The 19576-nt window shown below is 48.8% G+C and overlaps 1 protein-coding gene across 5 annotated transcripts in view; it reads left to right on the forward strand.

The window, feature by feature from the left end:
- TGFBR3 (transforming growth factor beta receptor 3) overlaps positions 1–18301 on the forward strand; it is a 210501-nt gene extending 192200 nt beyond the window's left edge. For 2 of the 5 annotated variants that reach the window (XM_021088720.2, XM_085020913.1), the window contains exons 15-17: positions 2403–2444; positions 5041–5148; positions 14929–18301. In XM_021088720.2, the coding sequence (XP_020944379.2) occupies positions 2403–2444; positions 5041–5148; positions 14929–15047 (269 nt within the window). In that variant the 3' untranslated portion in view covers positions 15048–18301. 5 annotated transcript variants of the gene reach the window in all.
- Positions 18302–19576: the final 1275 nt, after the last annotated feature.

The raw sequence follows: 19576 nt of genomic DNA on the forward strand, positions 1-19576 counted from the left end.
TCTCTCGTGTGTGTTGTGTAGTTGGTGTGCGTTCTGCATTCTGAAAGAGACTTTCTTAAAAACACACAATCATTTTAGCTTTCTTAGTCATCTGATCTAAGTCTCACTTTCAGGTATCTCCTAATCCCAGGGCCACCACGCCGCACAACTCCAGGGGGCGCCATTCAATTGGCGTGGCTGTGATTCCTCTGCTGGCATTCCTTCCCCTAGAACTAGACCTGCTACCTCATGCTGCAGGAACGTTATCAACTAGCTGACACGGTTCATGCTGAGACTTTCCAATCCCATCCGGCTTCTTTAGTTTTACAAACGTCCATTCAAATGCTGCAAGTTTGGGGTCAGTTTCTCACAAAGTCCTTTTGCTTCACTGTGGGTTCCAGCACAAGGTGTGTGTTCCTTCTTTACTGAAGGAAAACGGAGATGAAAAGAGACACTAAACACTTATCACTTTTAAACTCTCCAGAGCAGGGCAGGGGCTGTGCCAGGGCTCAGCACGCTCTTTCTATAAAGGGCCCGATGGTGAATATTTTCAGTGTGTGACTTATGGAGTCCCTGCCTCAGCGACGTAGCTGCTGCTGCAGAATGAAAGCAGCCATGGAGGATATAGAAGGAGTGTCGTCATGTTCAAATAAAGTTTTACTTACGGAATTGATTTGAATTTCTTATAATTTTCGCATGTCATAAAATATTATTTTAGGAGTTCTCTTTGTGGCTCAGTGGTTAATGAACCCAACTAGGATCTATGAAGACGTGGGTTCATTCCGTGGCCTCGCTTAGTGGGTTAAGGATCTGGTGTTGCCATGAGCTGTGATGTAGGTCGTGCGGCTCAGATCCCTCATGGCTGTGGCTGCGGTGTAGACCAGCAGCTGTAGCTCCGATTTGACCCCTAGCCTGGGAACCTCCATGTGCTGCAAGTGTGGCCCTAAAAAGCAAAATAATAATAGTATTTTGATTTTTTTCAGTGACTTAAAAATATAGAAGTTATCTGTAGTTCACTTATACAGAACTAAGTGGTAGGCAATGCCCTGCTCCCCCTGGTCTGTGACGTTCTCAGCGTTGAGGGTGGCCCGTGGCACGTAGCTGTGCCCAAGGTGCTTCTCCACTGGCGCTTCCCCAGCTAAGGACAGAATGACACTCCCCAGCCAGTTTCGAGGCAGAATCTGGAATCTTGGGTCAGGCCCGCCCTGATGCTTCCCAGCTGTGACCTTGGGCTAAGTCCCACAACGGTCTCAAGCTGCTCGTTTGTAAAATGGTGATAAGGCTTCTTGCCCTGCCTCCCGCGGGGGTGGCTGAAAGCTCAGATGAGATCAAGCCCACTGTCTGAGCACAAAAGCTTTATGTAGAAATGGAAAGCACGCAGGCATTTTCATACTGTCTCATTCCAAACTTCCTCCGCTGCCTCCATGTTCAAAAAGTGCATCAGTCTAATCCTCCTTCACCCAGCATTTCTGGGAAGGCTGTTCTGTGCCAGGCTGAGTCCTGAGGCCACGCAAATGAGAAAGAAGCGAGAGAATCCCGGTGTGACGCTAGATGAAGGTGCATCTCTAACAGAGAGGGAGGGCGCCAGCAGAACTGGGGAGACTTGCCCTGCTGGGTGGCACCAGGTGGGGTGATGGGAGCGCCAGAGATGCCCTCCCCGGGAAAATGCCAATGGAGCAGGTCTCGGGGGTGGCTTGGAACTTGCAAGGACATGGAACTGCTTGGACAGTGGGGGGACTTCACCATGAGGAGCCCGGCCTGGGCGAGGAAGCCAATAGCAAGGGTGGCTGGAGAGCGGTGGGCAGAGGGAGGCAGACCTGGGTGCGGGCTCGAGCTGGAGTTTTTCCCCATAAATGAAGGGAAGTCATTGAGCGGTTTAATCTGGGCAGCAGCATAGTCAGCTCTGGGTTCCGGAAAAGTCAGCAGTAGTGGAGAAAGGACACCAGGCAGAAAAGGCTGTGAGGGTGCAGATGTGCCGCGAGAAGCCGAACCAGAGCACGACAGCACGGCGGTGGGAGAATGAAGACACTTAGAGCCCTCGGGTGCCTTCACATAAGACTTTTTTGAAAGTGGAGTAATATTGAAAACACTGGGGAAACACGGTATTTCAAGGTAGGGGACCCTTTTGTAAATCAATATAAAGGCATGTCCCCATGCACGAATTACCAGACTCCGATGCCTTAGGTTGAGGCATTTGCCTTCAGAAATCAAGCTGGAGAAACCAAGGACAGGGCTTAAAATTTCTGAGTCCTCCCTGGTGCAGTCTTTATATCCAAAGATGACCACTGAGTATTCCTAACAAACAGAAGTCTTACCAACCGAGGAGTGTCAGCCTCTGCTGCAATGTGGATAACCTTTTACTTAAAAACTCAGTTCCTTTGAAAAAAAATCAGAACGCATCGTGATTTATGTTTTTGTTTCAGAAACAGGTCCAAGCACGAAGGAATCGAATCCAATTTCTCCACGTAAGTCTTTATGCAACTGTTTCGAAATAAAGCCTCCTGGGCTTTCATAAGAATGAGTTGGTTATGGAACGTTCGCCAGACTTGGAGGTTTGATAAGGAGACTTCTGCTCTCATTCTCTCTCACTCCCCCCCTTTTTTTTCCTCCTCCTTTCTTTCTCCCTTCCTCTAACCTTCCTTCGTTCTTCTTTTCTCCTCTCTACCTTTGCCATTTTTAAAGATGAGCATGTGTGGACCCATGGCTGTGTGTCACCTTCATGGGAAGGGAGTGAATTTCTTAGTCTTAGAGAGACAAGGTCATGATGGGCCATCCTTACATGGGTTGCGACCTGAATGCATTACCATAGAGCCATGGGACTGTTGCGCTTTGTGTCTTATTAAGGATTTCTAGCTGCTCGGAGGAGAGGCTAACGGAGCCCGTGGCTATACCTTAAGACAACCACGAGTCCCAGGGGTGTGGAGAGAGGGCTTCTAAGACCAAAGGAGCGACCAGCTGCAACAAAATGATACGCTGGAGATGATCTGGGCCAGGTTCATTTCTCTCCGCAGAAGAGCACTCTGACCCAGAAGTACTGAAGTGATTTCCCTATGGTTATGACTGGCCCTGAGGCAGGGCTAGAATCTGGGCTTTCTGGCTGCACGCCCAGAGCTCTTCCAGATAATGTTGCCTCGTTTTTTTTCTTCTCTAGGACTTTCCGGATTAGTCTCCATGGCTGACCCCATCCCGTACACATAGTGGGCAGTCTGGAGAGTTCCTTCATGCTGAGTGCCTCATCACCCATTCTCTGAAGTATATTCTTCTCGCAGTATCATGGGGCGGTCTTGTGAACCCTGAAAGAGACGCCTGAGGGCACCTTCTTCCGTAGTCGCCTAATCCGAGTCTCGGGGTTGACACCTGCGTCTGTAGACATTTAGAAAGTCTTCCCCAGAAACTTGTCATCATGACCCACTTCTGCGCCTGTAGACGTGGGAAGACAAGTCCTCTTTTAATCCCTGTCCTGCAGACTCGATTAAATGAGACGGAAGGCTTGGGTCATCTTCACCTCCGTGGAGTCTTCCCAAGTCTTCCTCCCTCTGAAGACTCCAGACGCCTTTTGGATGCAGCAGGTGCAACAGGGCTGTCCCTTTTGCTAGAAGTCAAATGAACACCAGAGGGCACGGGGCTGGAAGCGTAGGGACCAGAACTTGGGGATGTGGATCCCCCAGAATCTTCTCCGAATCCTCCTTTCCCGAAGGAGAGCCTCTGAGCGCTGGCGCTGCTCGGGGCTCAGACTTGTCTCCAGCTGGGTCCTCCACGCAGAGCTGAGAGGCAGAGGGATGGCGTTCGCCGAGAGATCAGCTGGAGCCCCTCCGATGAGCGGAGAGGAGCGCAGACACAGGGTGGAAACAACGGAGATGCTGCCCCCCCATTTCCCTGACGGGAGAGAGAGACCTTAGAAATTCTACTCCCCCGAGAACCTCGCTCCCTTGGAAACGGGTTTTTCCTTTTTATAAGTGATTCAAAGAAAGTAGCTCTCTTAAACGAAAGGAAATGTTTTATTTCTGTGCCTGGAATTAATTTCACATGCAAAAACCTTTGCCAAATGGAGGAACAATTGGTTCTATTTATGTTTTGCTGACCATAAAATTGACATCGCTCCCCACTGAGAAATATTTCCGTTCTCCTCCTAGCAAGAGCAGGGTTGGAAAAAAAAAAGTGTTAAAAAGCAGCTTGTGACACAATAGGTGGCTGTCGAGATGGAGGATTGAATGTGAGGAGATGGGTGACACGTGATGATTCGTAGGAACGCTCGATCCTTATGTGCTGTTCTCTCCTTCTCACCGTCTTCCTTCCTGTTGTCTGTCATCCTTTTAAATGTGCACGAAAGTAGGTTTGCAAAGAATTTGAACCGTGTTTTTTCTGTAGCGCCTCACGGTTGGAGGTGTTCCATGAAGAAGAAGCAATGAATCACATTTTGATCTTGAAAATTCTCCTTATTTTCCTAAGGTGGTTTTGTTTTTGTTTTTGGTCTTTTTAGGGCCGCACCTGTGGCATATGGAGGGTCCCAGGCTAGGGATCTAATCGGAGCTGTAGCTGCCAGCCTGTGCCAGAGCCACAGCAACGCCAGATCTGAGCCACATCTTCGACCTACACTACAGCTCACGGCAGTGCCGGATCCTTAACCCACTGAACGAGGCCAGGAATCGAACATGTGTCCTCATGGATGCCAGTCAGATTCGTTTCCGGTGAGCCACGAGCCGCGACGGGAACTCCTCCTAAGCAGCTTAACCTCTGAATTTGCAAGCTGCTTTTTCATTCAGATGGTAGGTCCTCAGATGGAGGACCACAGACTTGGGATTTTTACAGCGGCGACACGTGTTTTAATAAGTCTGTGGCTCGAAATAAATTTCAGACTTGGGGATCTCTTGGAAATCTGAGAGTTTCATTTTTCTTTTGCGAAAGTATCTGCAAACTACACACACAGTGACTTTAACATGTCCTCCTCCTGTTTTATGAGTCACTTCTCATCCTTTCTGACCTTCCTTGTGAATGAAATGTCGGGTCGCGGGGTGTGATGCCGACGGACTCAGAGCGTGCCTTGGTTTCTCTTCGTTGCAGCGATTTTTCATGGTCTGGACACACTCACCGTGATGGGCATCGCGTTCGCAGCGTTTGTGATCGGAGCTCTGCTGACGGGGGCCTTGTGGTACATCTACTCTCACACAGGTTAGTGTGGCCGCGGCGTTGGAGTGGCTGCACCCCGTGTCTCCGCCGCACTGGGTGGCTGCTTGGTGTTCGGCGGCACGGGTGAAGGGATGCGGGAAAAGGGACTTCATCCCCACTCGCTTCACATCTCTGCCTTTGGCACAAACGGGGTTTTGTGAGAATTTAATTTCCTTTGAGCAGTTTTAGGAAAGGAAGGTTTGTGTTCATTGCATTGAGGTGGTGCAGACGTTTCGCTCCTAATGAAGCTATTTTGTGGTTAATTAAAGAAAGCTAATGTAGACAAACTGGAAACAGCAAGCGAAAGCTAAAGGCTTCAGAACAGACACATCACTGGCAGGAAGTAAAAGAGGGAGGCAAGATTTTCTTAACTTTCAGCACCTTATGTGCCAAAGGTGCTGAGCGCTGTCCACTAGCAGCCCCCATCAGTGGCGTACACCACAAGTTCTTGACCTTTTAAAAACCCATCCCGTGTCCTTTCTGATAAACTTAAAATTCTCTTGTCTTTATAGAAAGTTACTTACATTTTCAAAATATATCCTCATACATTATAAATAGGTAAAAATGGTAAAATGGGAGTTCCCGTTGTGGCTCAACGGTTAAGAACCCAACTAGTATCCATGAGGATTTGCGTTCCATCCCTGGCCTCGCTCAGTGGATTAAGGATCTGGCGTTGCCGTGAGCTGTGCGGTAGGTCACAGACGCGGCTCGGATCCTGCATTGCTGTGGCTCTGGCGGAGGCCGGCAGGTGCAGCTCCCATTCGACCCCTAGCCTGGGAATCTCCATATGCCGCGGGTGCGGTCCTAAAAAAAAATGGTAAAAACAAAGCCCTTTGTCTTCCAGTTATGCTCTTCCACTCCTAAAAGGGCTCCTGTGCCTTTCTCCTTGCCTCTTACCCCCTGTCCCCATGTGGAAACATTCTGGCCTGAGTAGAGAACCTGCACCAGCCCCGAGACAGAGGGCAGACCAGGCTCAGGGAGCCTGTGGGGCACTGGGGAGGAGCCAGTGGACTTGCCTCTTCCTTCAGGGCCTTGCAGATGTGGGATGGACAGACATGTACTCTGAGACATGTCCAGCAAGCTAGTTGGCACCGCCCGTTCCTGGGTGCTTGTCGTTTACACTGTGAACTAGGTAAGCCGCTGGAGACAGATCAGTGAGCGGCCAGTGGTGGCCCAGACCTTCTGCTTAGAATTGCGTTGCTTCTCCATGGATCCAGCGTCTGCCCAATCTTTGGCCTTCCCTTGGGTTGTCCAGCCATGGCCAGTGAAGCCGTGACTGCTGGCGAGGGAAGAGAAGCACTGAAGGGCATCTTGAGAAATCGTGTCTTTCATTGTATTTTATTTTTGGCTGCATCCATGGCATGTGGACGTATCGGAGCCATGGATCAAACCCACGCCGTGACAGCATTGGATCCTTAACCCATTGAGCCACCAGGGAGCTCCTGAGTCATCAGATCTGAATCCTCATCAGAATCTTTCCTTCAAATTCTGCATTGTCCCACGGAGTCATTCTGGAGTGTGGCAGAAGGAGGGGAATCACCTCTTTGGTGTCACACAGTCCCCGGCAAAGGTTTGGGAGGGTTAGTCCTAGGGCTCTGAGTCCTCAAACTGTTGTCCCTAATCGGCAGCCGTGGACTAAAGTCTAGCTGGTTGGGAAACAGTGCGGGTTTGGACTGTGCGGGTTCCCGCACGCGTGGCTGTTTCTCGGGAGTGGACCCTGCGGGACAGCACACACACAGCCCGATGGACACGGAGAGCGGCCGGTAAAAGGTACATGCGGGTCAACTCCCGTGTCGGTCAGGGGTCACCTGCGTATTTCAGTGAGCGCGAGGAAGAGAGCCTCTTCCGTGTAAGCCTCTGAGGGTCTATGAACATCCGTTAGGCAGTTTAGGAATTTCCTTTCTCAGGAACAGCTTATATAAGCCCCAGAGGGGACAGGCTTTCCCGGAGCAGCATCTCAGAGTAAATGATCTTGTCCCTGGAAGACCGACACATTCGAATCGCAAACTCACAGCTCTTTGCAGCATTTCCTGAGCTCCCGCATGGCTGTAAGGGGCTAGGGCTCTTGGCAGCTTAGGCAGAACATGAGGAATGAACTGGAAGGTGCGCCAGTGGCGTTCCCTGGTTAAGGACCTGCTGTTGTCTCTGCTGTGACTCGTCACCTCTGTGGTGCCGGTTTGATCCCCGGCCCAAGAACTTTTGCATGCTGGAGGTACAACCAAAATAAATAAATAGATGCATTTTTTAAAAAAGAAAGTACTCCAAGAAGACCCTCCTGGCCCTGAGGCTTTTCTTTGGGGTGGTCACCCACGGGTGCTTCCCACATACCTGCTGGGCCGTGCCTGGACTTGGTTGTAGAGCTGCACCCCAAACCCTAGAAGCTCATCTCGGGCCAGCAGGCCAGAGAACCAGGTCCAGGCGGAAGAGGGCGGCCAGGTGGCACTCACGATGGGAACACACCCACCCAACTCCCTCGAGTAATCCCAGACTCGCATCCACGCTCACAAACCTGGTTTTACGGCACATATTGCTGCTCATTAAATTCCGAGGTGTGTTGGGGGTTCCTGCTGTGATGTAGGGGCTTAAGGACCTGACTGCGGTGGCTTGGGTTGCTGTGGAGGCACAGGTTCCATCTCCAGCCCGGTGCAGTGGGTTAAGGACTCGGTGTTGCTGCAGCTGTGGTGAAAGTTGCAGCTGTGGCTTGAATTCTGTCTGTGGCCCTGGGACCTTCCATGTGCCATGGGTGTGGGGAAAAAAAAAAAATCCAAGGTGCATTGTTACTGTTCTCTTTGCCCCCCAACCAGAGACTTAAGGAGGAGTTTTTAAGTTTTGTTAACATAGAAATAGGTCTGTCGATAGATTCAAAAACAAAAACAAAACCCCAAGACTCTTCTTGTGATGGCTTCCTACAAAATAAATTATGCTGATTTGGAAGCTAAATGGTTTATAGATACAGTCACGTGGGCCCTAAACCTCTTAGTATCACATATGATAACTGCTTCAAGTGTCCTCTTTTTTTTTTTTTTTGTCCTTTGTCATTTTAGGGCCACACCTGCGACATATGGAGGTTCCCAGGTTAGGGGTCGAATCAGGACTGTTGCCGCTGGCCTATACCACAGCCACAGCAACACCAGATCCGAGCCACGTCTGTGACCTACACCACAGCTCATGGCAACGCCAGATCCTTAACCCGCTGAATGAAGCCAGAAATCGAACCCGCAACCTCATGGTTCCTAGTTGGATTCGTTTCCGCTGCACCACGATGAGAACTCCTCAAACAACTTTGTATTAAAAGCTGTAGCCCCTGGTTCATTGTAACAACTGCTCGTAAGGCGTGCCAGCCTCATGCAGGCAGGAGAGAGGCTCGCCTCAGGATCAGGTGGTGGTTTCCCATCCAGAACCCCTTCGTTGCTTACCTGGGTCAGCTCGCAGCATGTTTAGATAAAAGAGAGAAGATCACAGTGCAGTGGCCAAAGGCAAGAGGTGTCTATACACACACTGACTCAGTCCATTCAGCTCCACAATAATCTAAGCTGTGCAGCTCAGACCTTATCCGGTATGTTTAGGGTTTAGGCAGCACCTGCCTCTGTGGCCAACACAGTCCTTATCTTAGACCACTTCCCTCTTCTGCTTTCCCTTCCACCTGCAAGAGCACAGGGCACAGAGCAAGCCGCAGGTGTGGCCTGTGGAGGCCTCTTTACATACTGGCTTGGGTGTCAGTCCAAGGAAGCCACGTCCTTCCTTTCTTCTATGACAGCTTGCAGCACAATAAGGGACACTTTCTTAAGGCTATATTCACTTTCCAAGATTCATTCCTAAATCTGACAGTTTCCACGAGGATGGTACAGGGAGGAGGGCCAGTCAGGGTAGAAATGGTGCCGAAATGGAACCATGGCACCTTTAAGCTGCCAGGAACCTCGCTAGGTCAGGGGTCCCTAACCTCGAGGGGACTCATGAAGGTCCCCAAAGTCATGTGCAATATTATACCTGTTATTTATTTATTTATTTATTTTTTGAGCAAAGGAGTGAAAGCATTTATTTTTATTTTTTAAGAAAACGTTTTAGTTTTATCACAATGTGCACATAGTTTAAAGGCTGTGATGAAAAGTACGGGTCTGCTACTGCCCCCACGCCTTTTTCTCACCCCCAGAGCACCACCGTTTTGGACTCTTAGCTAACCTCTTGGACATTAATCCACATCTCTAAATAACATGAATATATCACTACTTCCTGGCTTGTCAGTTTTAGGTCTTTTCTGCCAACCTCTTACTATGGAAAATGAAAATTTAGTTCTCTTTCACCCCTGGGCCCCAATTATACATGCATGCCCTTTTCTGTCCCCCTTTCCCTGCCCCCCGCCCCCCACCATCCTCCATGTAGAATTACACTGAAATTTTTGTTAGACCGGCATTTCCTGTTTTCATTATCATGACTGCCTAAACACTAATCACCGCTTGGACGTGTGGTATAATAGTATTGTTTCTCCTGCATGACTTCCAGTGTTCCCTAGAATTAATCACTGTCTCTCCCTCCACCTCCTATTCCCTGGGTTTTATATATACTTGTCACACATTCATTTGTCACCTCTCTGCCAGGTGTCTCCCTCTCCTCTTACACAAACACGTTCAGACGTCAGGTATTCTACTAACGCATTTTCCTCACTACTTGTGAGGTGTGGTTGTCCTGGGCCCTGTATCCCATGCCTTTCTTCCTCTCAGTTTAAAGGGAGCAAACAATGTAAGAGGTAAATGTTTTTCACACCTTGCATGTCCGAAAATAGCCTCATCTCATACAAACACTAGGTAGATAGTTGAGCAAGGTATAGAATTTTAGATTGTAAATAATTTTTCTTCAGAATTTTGAAAGCACTCCTCACTGATTTTTGGCACTGAAGATTGCTTTTGGGAAATTCAAAGCCATTCAGATTCCGGACCTGTTTTGTTTTGTTTTGTTTCTTCTTTCTGGAAGAAACTTTACAATGATAGTGCTTGATTCAGGTGTATTTTCATACATTATGCTGGGCATTAATTGAACCTTTCAGTCTAGAAACTATGGGCTTCATTTTTTAGCTTTTTTTTAGAATTATTTACTTTGTCTCACCCCTATTTTCTCTGTTCTCTTAGTCTAGAAATCATTTTCTTTGAAAGTTGAACTTCTTGAATCATCCTCTAACTTTCCTTCTCTATTTTCCATCTTTTTCCTATCTTTATTTTCTAGGAAATTTCTTCATCTTTATCTTTCAGTTTCTTATTGTATTTTAAATACTGCCTTCAGATTTTTTAATCCCAAGAAAGTTTCCCTGTGAATTAAAAAATATATATTCTATTCTTGTTTAATGGGTGCAATATCGTATCTTCCTGAAAATATCTATATGGCATTATTTCAAAATGGGGATGTTCTGAGCTGTGGGTGGGACACGTTGATGGTGAGTTTCCTTTTGGGTCATCTGGCTGGGCCTTTTACTGAGGAACTTGTGGTATCACATCTTTGGATCTTTCCTCTTGAGCTCCTGAGGTTTTCTATGAAATAGGTTTTCCTGTTTCCTCCATGGAAGATACAGATCCGGCTGTCAGCGTTCAGTGTTCAGGTGTTGGGGCGGGGGGTGGGGGAGGCAGAAATGGGTCCATAACGTGTAACGTGTAGATGTTGATTTAATCCTTCTCTGTCATTGTGGTTCCCTACCCTCAATTGTGCTGGTGTTGGTTGTTCCTGGAACCCTGGTTTCAACCTCGTCAGAGAGTAAGGTCCTGACTTCCTCTCGGATGAGGGAGGGGAGGGTTCCACCACCCTGGCGTAAAGAAAAGGGATTTAGAGAATTACAAAGTTCCTCCAGGCTCCCAAATGTAGTCTAAGTGAAGAGAGTCAGAGCAGAAAGATAAACTAGGTGAGAGGCTAAGTCCCAGGGGCCAGGAGATGCAGCTGGAACAAAGGGGAGCCCTGCTGGGACTGGAAGGAAGGCAGAATCCACACTTTTCACCCACGGGCTCAGGTTAAGGTAAAGCAAGATGCCCACAGAGAACCCAACCGCGGCTGTGAGCAGGTTGGCCGAACTGCAGGAATGTGGAGAGGAAATGGGAGCTGGGACATTCTGAAAGAGTTTTAATTCCTGCCTCGGAAAAAAATTTTCCCTTTCTTCATAACTTATAACTGCATCTAATGCATTCCTCCTGCAGAGATGTGCCTACAAAAGGAAAGTCTTTTAGCTTGAAAAGTGAAGAGGGGCAGGTTTTGAAAACAACTAGTGATTGGAAGCGTCTCTAGGTGCAAGGTGGTCTGATTCACTCCCCTCCCTGGAGGGAGCTTGGGAAATAATCGCAGTTAGGATATCAAGAGACAGAGACAATAATCAGTACAAAATTGCAACCACCACGCAGAGGAGAATATCTTTGTTAGCTCTGCAGCATCCAGTAATATTAAGTCTAAATCACCCCAAGCATACGGTTTCCAATCCAGTGCTTAACTATCTTCCAGGAAAGTCCATAAATTCCCTCTGTAACTAACCACTCCGCATAATCAGCAAGTTGTCTTCTGTGTGATCCAAATCCCTGCCACTGCACTGCCATTTAAAGTCATTTCCTCATGTTCTGCCCTCCAGGGAGAACCCAAACAGCTGTCTGCTCCTCTTTGTCATAATCCGCTGTGGACAGTATTTGCAAGCTGTTTGCTTTGGGCTGAATAACCGAGATTCCTCTCACCTGTCTTTGAACCTCCTCTCCTGTAGTTTCCCCAGGGAGCTTCTCCAGTTATTCACATCTTTCGTAGATGAAATTTCTTCCCCAGGACCTGCTGCACCGAAAGCCTCAGGGCTGAGGACCCAGTTGTAAGGTCAATTGCCGACAGGTGGCAGGACGTCAGATCTGCACAGCTCCGTGCAAGCCGGAGAGGGGAACAGTCACCCCTTAAAATGTGTATGTTTTTGTTTCTAAGAGCATCTCTGGCAATGTCCAGGCCCAGCCACAGGCTAATAGGTGACCTGGGTGGCAAGAGGCCTTGTCCTCCCAAGTGTCCAGTGTACTGGCTGCCTCCTCCCTCGGTCCCCCTCTCTCCCCCCACATGCCTCTTCCTCAGCGGTTGAGCTGTTAGGAGCAAAGCGTGAACACGGACCACACTTCTGATGGCCACCTTTGCTGTTTAGGAGCGAGGGGCCTTCCTCGCACGCCTTGCATTCGCTAAGTGGGCCTGCTCTGCTAGCCCTGAGGTGCTCCCTGCTCAGCGTCCCCAGAAGTAGGCTGGTTGGATTTGTCACCCAGGGGATATCTCAGAGAAAGTCAGCGCTCCAAGAAACCAGAGGTCACTGTGATCGAGAGCAGACAACCAGAGGACCCAGCTCGGAAAGCCTAAGGGACTCCACTGGCTTTTTTAAGCAGTGACATTTGCACATTCGACTTGCTTTCTCAGGGAGAGTTTTTCTGTAGCGCCACTCGCAGCTGACGATGAAAGGACTTTTCTTAATTCCTCAAACGGTGAAACGTGTTTAGCAACTTGGTTGTAGTGACACAGCTTATGTCTCACACGGGAACAGAGCCACAGAGCTAGGGGGTCTTTTCAACATTTCCAAGCAGATTCTCAGACAAAGCTCGTCCTTGGCACACGGTTGGCGCCACGCCAGTAGATTATGAGGTTAAGCTGACTTGACCACCCCGTGAAGGGTACCCCGCAGTCTTGAGGGGGGGGCTTTTTGTTGTGTGTTGCGGGGTTTCGTTTTGGGCAGTGTTTTGCCTCAGCAGCCCAAGGCTTTCCAAAGCTCTGGAAGTTGAAAGACCTTTTAATGGGCCGTGATTAAAATAAACTGACATGGCAACAAATTATATTTGGCAAATAGACATCGGAAAGCAAATATTCAGACTTCCTGGACAGGGAGTAGCACTGGCACTTTTCCCGAGTGTGGAGAATCAGGCGCAGGGCAGATTCGGGATGAGACAGACTTGTGCGCTGTCAGCAGAGGAGCCAAGGCCACCTTGCTTCGGCTGCGCTCAGGCCGCAGAGCCCAGGCGAGCCAGCGGGGACTCCTGACCTCCCGCTTTTCCGATGGATCCTCTGTTGCCAGCGGCAACGATATTTTCAACACGTGCTTCACACGCAGCCACGTGAGTCCCGCTCATGGATCACGTGAGAATCCGGCTGGGTGTGGACCAACCCCCGGGTTGTAAGGCAGTTGAATTTTTTCAGTCTATCACAAGTTGCTCCAGTCTCTGGAGGCTTGGGGGTGTTTGGGTTTTGTTGTGTTTTATGAGTTGCAGGGAGGTTTTGGGGGTGGTGGTGTTTTGTTTGTGTGTTTGTTTGGCGGACCTCAGAATTCAGAATCGCGAACAGATTTGATTTCCTTCTAGAAATGAAGTTGCCCCCTCTGGGGAAAGTGGGTTCCTGGCACAAAGTCCCCGTCCCTGAGGCAGCCTTCCTGCCTTTAATCACACACACACAGACACACACACACAGACACACACACACACACACACACGAAGGGCAGGGGGCAGTGCGGGGAAGGGTGCAACACACAGGCGGCCAGCAAAAGAGGAGGGGAAAGACAGCGCTGCTCTGCCTCCGAGGCGTGTCGTTGACCGGCTCTGGCCCCGCATCCCGCATCCCGCAGACCCAGGGCAGATGCGGGAGCGAGTGCGGCCCCGAGCTGGAGGCGTGTAGCCGTGCGGTGCAGAAGAGGGGCGATGAGGAAGCCTGGAACCAGACCGAGAGGCCGGAGCCGGTTCTTGGTTCGGGGAGCTGCTGTTTGGCAGAGGCTCTGAGGGCCCCCACGGGGACTGTGGAAGGGCCCGGCCTGATCCCGGCTGCCAGGGCAGGGCCTTGCTGCTGGGTTTTAACCCGGAGGCCAGAGGCTTGCTTATCTGCAGGTGATGGCTGTGTTCTCGAGCCTGACAGGAAAGAGGAGGCCGAAGCACACACAGGCCGGGCCCCCCTCCGGGGCTTCCTGCACGGTGGGGCAGGGGTGTGTGTGTGTGTGTGTGTGTGTGTGTGTGTGTGTGTGTGTGTGTGTGAGGGTTCTGCTTTGACTTTTCAAAGCAAATGCAGTGTTTGCCCCGGAGGGCCTGCTCCCTTCTCCCCACCTGAGCCGTTCCTTGAGGGCGGCCCCGAGGCCAGTTTCCTTGAAGGAAAGGTGACTCTGGAGCCTCTTGCAGACCAAGTGCAAACCACAGGTAGTGAAAAGGGTGTGCTCATGTGCCAGGGGACCCTCAGGGTGGAGGGATGTTGCCTGGCCACCACCATCCCCCTGTGAGAGCAGCTACCCCTTCAGCAGAAGCTGCTTCTGGGGGCAGGTTCCTCACGCCTCCGTTTCCCAGGCAGGTGCTGTGCTGGGCACACAGCTCGCTCTCTGTGGCGCTGAGGGCAGAATCCAGCGTCGCCAGCCCCGTCCTGACCGAGGCCGTTCAGAAAGAGGCCTCCGATTGCCCGGGTTCTCTTATTGCAGCTTGAAGGTCTCACCTCCAAAGCCCACGGTACCTTCAGGAGAGCTGGTTTCTGAACACCGGTGCTGGGCCGTGGCTCTTCCAGGGTGGTCTCACCCAAATCCCGGGGACCTGTCCTCAACCACCGGGGCTCTTTGCCCCCAGAACTGTCTGTCCATTGGCTTGAAAACCGTCCTCTCTGCCCCGTGGCAGAGGCTTTAGAAACCAAAGCGAGTGTACCAACCCACGGAGCAGCCTTAGGGTGTCCAGCCGTCTGGTCCAGTTGCTGTGCCCACGGTGGCGAGAGCATCCGCGAAGGTGGTCTTTCCAGAAACGCACACATGTGACCCGCGTCTCTCTCGGCCCTGTCCTTTGTTAACTGCAGGAGACAGCGCAGGAAGGCAGCCCGTGCCCACCTCGCCGCCAGCCTCGGAGAACAGCAGCGCGGCGCACAGCCTGGGCAGCACGCAGAGCACCCCCTGCTCCAGCAGCAGCGCCGCCTAGCCCGCCGCCCGGATGCCCGCGCGTCCCCGTCGAGAGCCAACGGCAGTGGAACGGGCACCTGCTGTGCTCACCCCCCTCCCAGGGCGAGGCTAACCACGACCCCGGGCTTCTGTAACACCCTAGATTCATATGAGAAAGCTAAGGTGGTGGGTTTCTCCACCAGCCCCTCACAGGCCTGGGGCTTTCAATGTGAAACGCATGCCAGTTCTTAAAATGCTGCTTTGTCCAGGTAAGAACATCCATAAGCTGGGGCCCTGCGTTTGACTCGGACGCAAGGAGCTGGTAAAAGTGTAACAGCCAGGTCGTAGAACCAGGGAGGGGAAGTGGCCCAACACTCTCTTATAACCAACGGAACCAAGGCGTAAAACGAAAGAAGCGTGGCAAGACTTTCCGCGTGTGTCCCTCCCCGGCTCCTTTGCACCTTCTGGATGCACACATCCCACCTTGCTGGCACACGGGTGGGGACCCGTGTGTCGGCTCGATGGCTGCAGCCCTGGCGGGCTGCATCCTGACACACAGCCAGGTGACATTCCTTTCGTGCGCCCTGGGCCAAAACCAGCGCCCGGCGCCATGTCCGTTTCCTCCTCCCCGCCCTCCTGTACCCACTGCAGACACGTCTGAATGCAAATTTTGTATTTCTTTATAGGCTTTGGGAAAGCGAAAGTGGCCCACATCGGGGACTGCAGATTCATGCCCATTTATGACATTGTGTTCTAATAAATGAATGTATCCATGGGGGCACCATTCAGCTGTAAAGTCAAGGAGGAATTTGCACAGTGATGGACGTGCCAGTCCAAGTAGGTAATTTGTCATCTGGCACATTTGTTTTCTCAGTTGAAGAGAAAATTCCTTCCCGTTTTAAATATCCTACCCTTTCAGAGTTGGAATTTATTCTTAAATATTTTTGGGAGAATTAGTGTTTCCCCGCACAACGCGTCAAGCGTTTGAATAGACTCTTTTGTAGAAACCAAGCTCTTGGTAAGATGCCAACGCATGGCAGATCCTTTGGGATTCCAGTTGGTTATCTGAGCAGTGTCACCAGCTCTGCCAAGAAAGCCGTGAGGTATGGCAGAGGGCCCTCTTTGGGATCACTTTCCTTCTTTGCTTAAACGTATTCCCCAAACTCAAAAAGGATTTGAGGTGAATTTTAATTAAAATGGAATAATACGATGCCACTTTGCAGCTAAAATAAGCTCAACTGGTACCTCTCTGTTAAAAAAAAAAAAGAATGCCAGAAGAGAATGTCCATCCCGTATCATTTGCTACCGAAGGTGGCTTCATTGCAAGCAAACGTTATTCTTTTCCCGAAATTTCCCCAAACAAGAATTCTACAAATAGAATTCTACCCTCAAATATTCACAAGCAAAGCCAACTGCTCTTAACACAGGACGATGTGCCTGGTCCTGCGAATGGATGCTTAAGTAGGCCATGCTGATGCCACCCAAGACCCGAGGGCAGTGTCTCCAGGGCACATCAGCAGGTGGAGATGGACAACCACTGTTAGCGCATCCTAGGGTAACACTCTGAGCGACTGACCTACAGACATTCAGCCCTGACAATTTTCACCAAAACGATGGAAGGCCACCATTTCCAGGCTATCGGCATTGGTCGTTTTGCAGATTTCCACAGACAGATGAAGATGTGCCATTAGAAAAAACTTTCCCTTCAGTTAGTATTTTTTTTAACATAAAGGTATCGGGGTGGGGGACTAGATTACGCTACCTGTGTTTGAAAATAATGCGCTTTGCCTAACCTTCAGCAGAATGTATTGTGTTAGCATAGTCTATGTATAAAAAAGTTTAAAGATGTCTTCAAAGAAGACTAGAGTCTTTAAGTCACGTATAGCTATATTTTACTACAAAAATCTGTGTATAAAGATATATTTAAGTGTTTTAGATAAATTTAAGTTACTCCATATGAAATGTTTAATTTCAGTTACTGTGAATTATTTTGAACAGTTCTTTGCTTTAAAAACAAACAAACAAAAAAAAAAACCCTTTCCATCCTTAAAATGAAAATTAGCTCTTCAGAGGTATTAAAAGATTCAGTTCTGAGATGGACAGGGTTAAAACCTTTTGTAATATATTTAAATGTATATTTTTGAGAGAGATGCTACCTTGCCAATGATTTAATAAATAATTTTAAATTAACTTACAAATTTATGGATACATACCAAAAGATTTTAAAAGAAAGAGAGAGAAGCAATCATCCTTTATTTGTTCAGGTCTTAACTCTCCAGAATATTCTTCAGATCAAGAAATCTGTGTCCGTGAAAGCTGATCCCGTGTTAATTGGAGAGTAAATGTTATTCAGTACTTCTGAAATCATTTCTAAAAAGTTAACATTAAAAAAAAAAAAGGGTTTTCTCCATAGCTTCTGAGGATAGCTTCATACATCACAGTTTTAATACAAAGTATAAGCTCTACTTTATAACACGTTCTGCAAGTTTCTTTAAAACTGTTATATTCCAGTTAAACTTCTCTGTCTGCAGTCTTTCGTTACCTCTGCAGGCTACCCCCCCCTTCATGTGCAGAGGCCACTTTGTTTGGTTTGTTTGATGCTAAAGCTATTGTCGTGATGCTGTAACCCCAAAGGCAGATTATCTGTGTCATATCCTATGGCTCCTCACCGCGTGTTTACCAGCTGTTTCTCTGTATTTGAAAAGTCAGATTCCTTCTGTTGAAGCTGTCTCTATAGCATTTTCTAAACAAAACAACAACAAAAAAGGTCTTTTCCTTGTCTGTAATGAGCTTGTAAACCCATTTTCCGTGTGTGTTCTGGGGTGGGCATGGTTGAGTGTGTGTGGGGGCACTGGTGTGCCAGTCTTTTTGTACCGTAACTACCTCATGGGTTGAGTGATGGTTGCACTGCTGGTTGTGATAACAGAGCACATTTTGTTGGGTGACTGGTGTGTGTGATTTTTTTTTTTTTCCTGTTTGTTTTAGCTGGGGGTTGTTCATGAAACTGACAGATGTTTTTCTAAAAAGGACTATTATCAGTTTCCAAATACAATACTTCTCTCTTCTGGTTTTTCCTGAATGAGCCTGATTTTGTTGCTGTTTTTCATCGCCGATGAGGGTAAAAAGAGTACCCTTAAAAATCCCTGTGGCCAGTTTGAACTCCCCTCTCGTACGCTTTTCGCTGTTCAGTGTGTCGGCAATTTTGTGGCCATGCTTAGATGTATAGTTTTGATAACCACAGTTTTAAGTCCTTTATCAAATGTGCATAATAAAAAGATATATATCAATTATTAATATGTGTCTTGTTTGGTCGTCATTAAATTCTGCCCTCAGGCTGCTAGAACCCTTTCTCTTTGTGCCTTTCTCTGAAATTTATCAACCGCTGTAACTGGGAGGAGGAGGGAGGGGCAGGGCTAAGCAGTGCCCGGGCTGGACAGACCGGCGGGGGCACGCAGGAGCTGCCACTCTTCTCAGAAAAATGTGGCAGGAAACCTGGAAGTGGGCGTCAGCCCTGGACCCCATTCAGGGCTTCCTGTCAATCTCCTAGAGGCAAGGAAAGAGAAAAAATATGTATTTTGGATCTACTGTTTCCTCCAAAAACTGCAGCGCTGCTTCCAGCATTTTCTATTGGCTCGGCATCACCATGGACCAGCTGCCTAAACCAGAAACCTGGGAATTAATCTAGGCTGGTTTTTTGGACTCTCAACCCCTCGAGGTAATAGATCCAAGTTTTTCCTACCTTATTTTAAATTTCTTTGTTTAAGGAGTCCATGCCCTTTTGTTGTTATGACCTCTAAAGTAATTACTTTTTTGCACCCGTAGTTCCCGTTCCCATTGTGGTTCACCAGTAAAAAACCTGACTGGTATCCATGAGGTCAAGCGTTCAATCCCTGGCCTCGCTCGGTGGGTTAAGGATCTGGTGTTGGCGTGGGCTGTGGTGTAGGTCGAAGATGCAACCCCTAGACCGGGAACTTCCAAATGCCATGGGTGGGGCTCAGTGGGTTAAGGATCCTGCGTTGCCTTGGGCTGTGGTATAGGTTGCAGATGCAACCCCTAGCCTGGGAACTTCCGTATGCCACAGGTGGGGCCCTAAAAAGATAAAAATAGAATAAAAATAAATAAATAAATGCAAATCATTGACATGAAGCCGTGAAACGCGCCCGCAATCCTTGAGTTTAGAGAGAATAATGCTGACTTGATGAATCTGTTCCCAGCCATTTCCTTTTGCTCATATCAACACATACATGTCACCACAATGCGGGAGATTTCATTCTAACACTTGCAACTTGCTTTCTCCGCACGGCGCATCTTCCTATCAGGCTTCATAAGATGAGCGCTCATCATTCCATTTGCCCTGGACTTGCCTTAAATTGCCGCAGTAAAACATGGCCATTAAAGGGGAAATAAAAAAGTTTTTGGTTAATGCTATTTTCCAGCCCTTTCAGTCACTTCTCCGGAGGAACTGACAGTTTTTCTGTCTTTTTTGAACCCAAACGTATTGATGTAGGTTCACAGGAGAGGGATTTTTGTGGTTTACACCATATACGTACTCTGAAACGCCTTTTTTAC

Source organism: Sus scrofa, chromosome 4, assembly GCF_054392235.1.
Source record: "Sus scrofa isolate SSC_HxYL_T2T_F1_AM1 chromosome 4, Sscrofa_HxYL_maternal_Yorkshire_Landrace_v2.0, whole genome shotgun sequence".
Lineage (NCBI taxonomy): Eukaryota > Metazoa > Chordata > Mammalia > Artiodactyla > Suidae > Sus > Sus scrofa.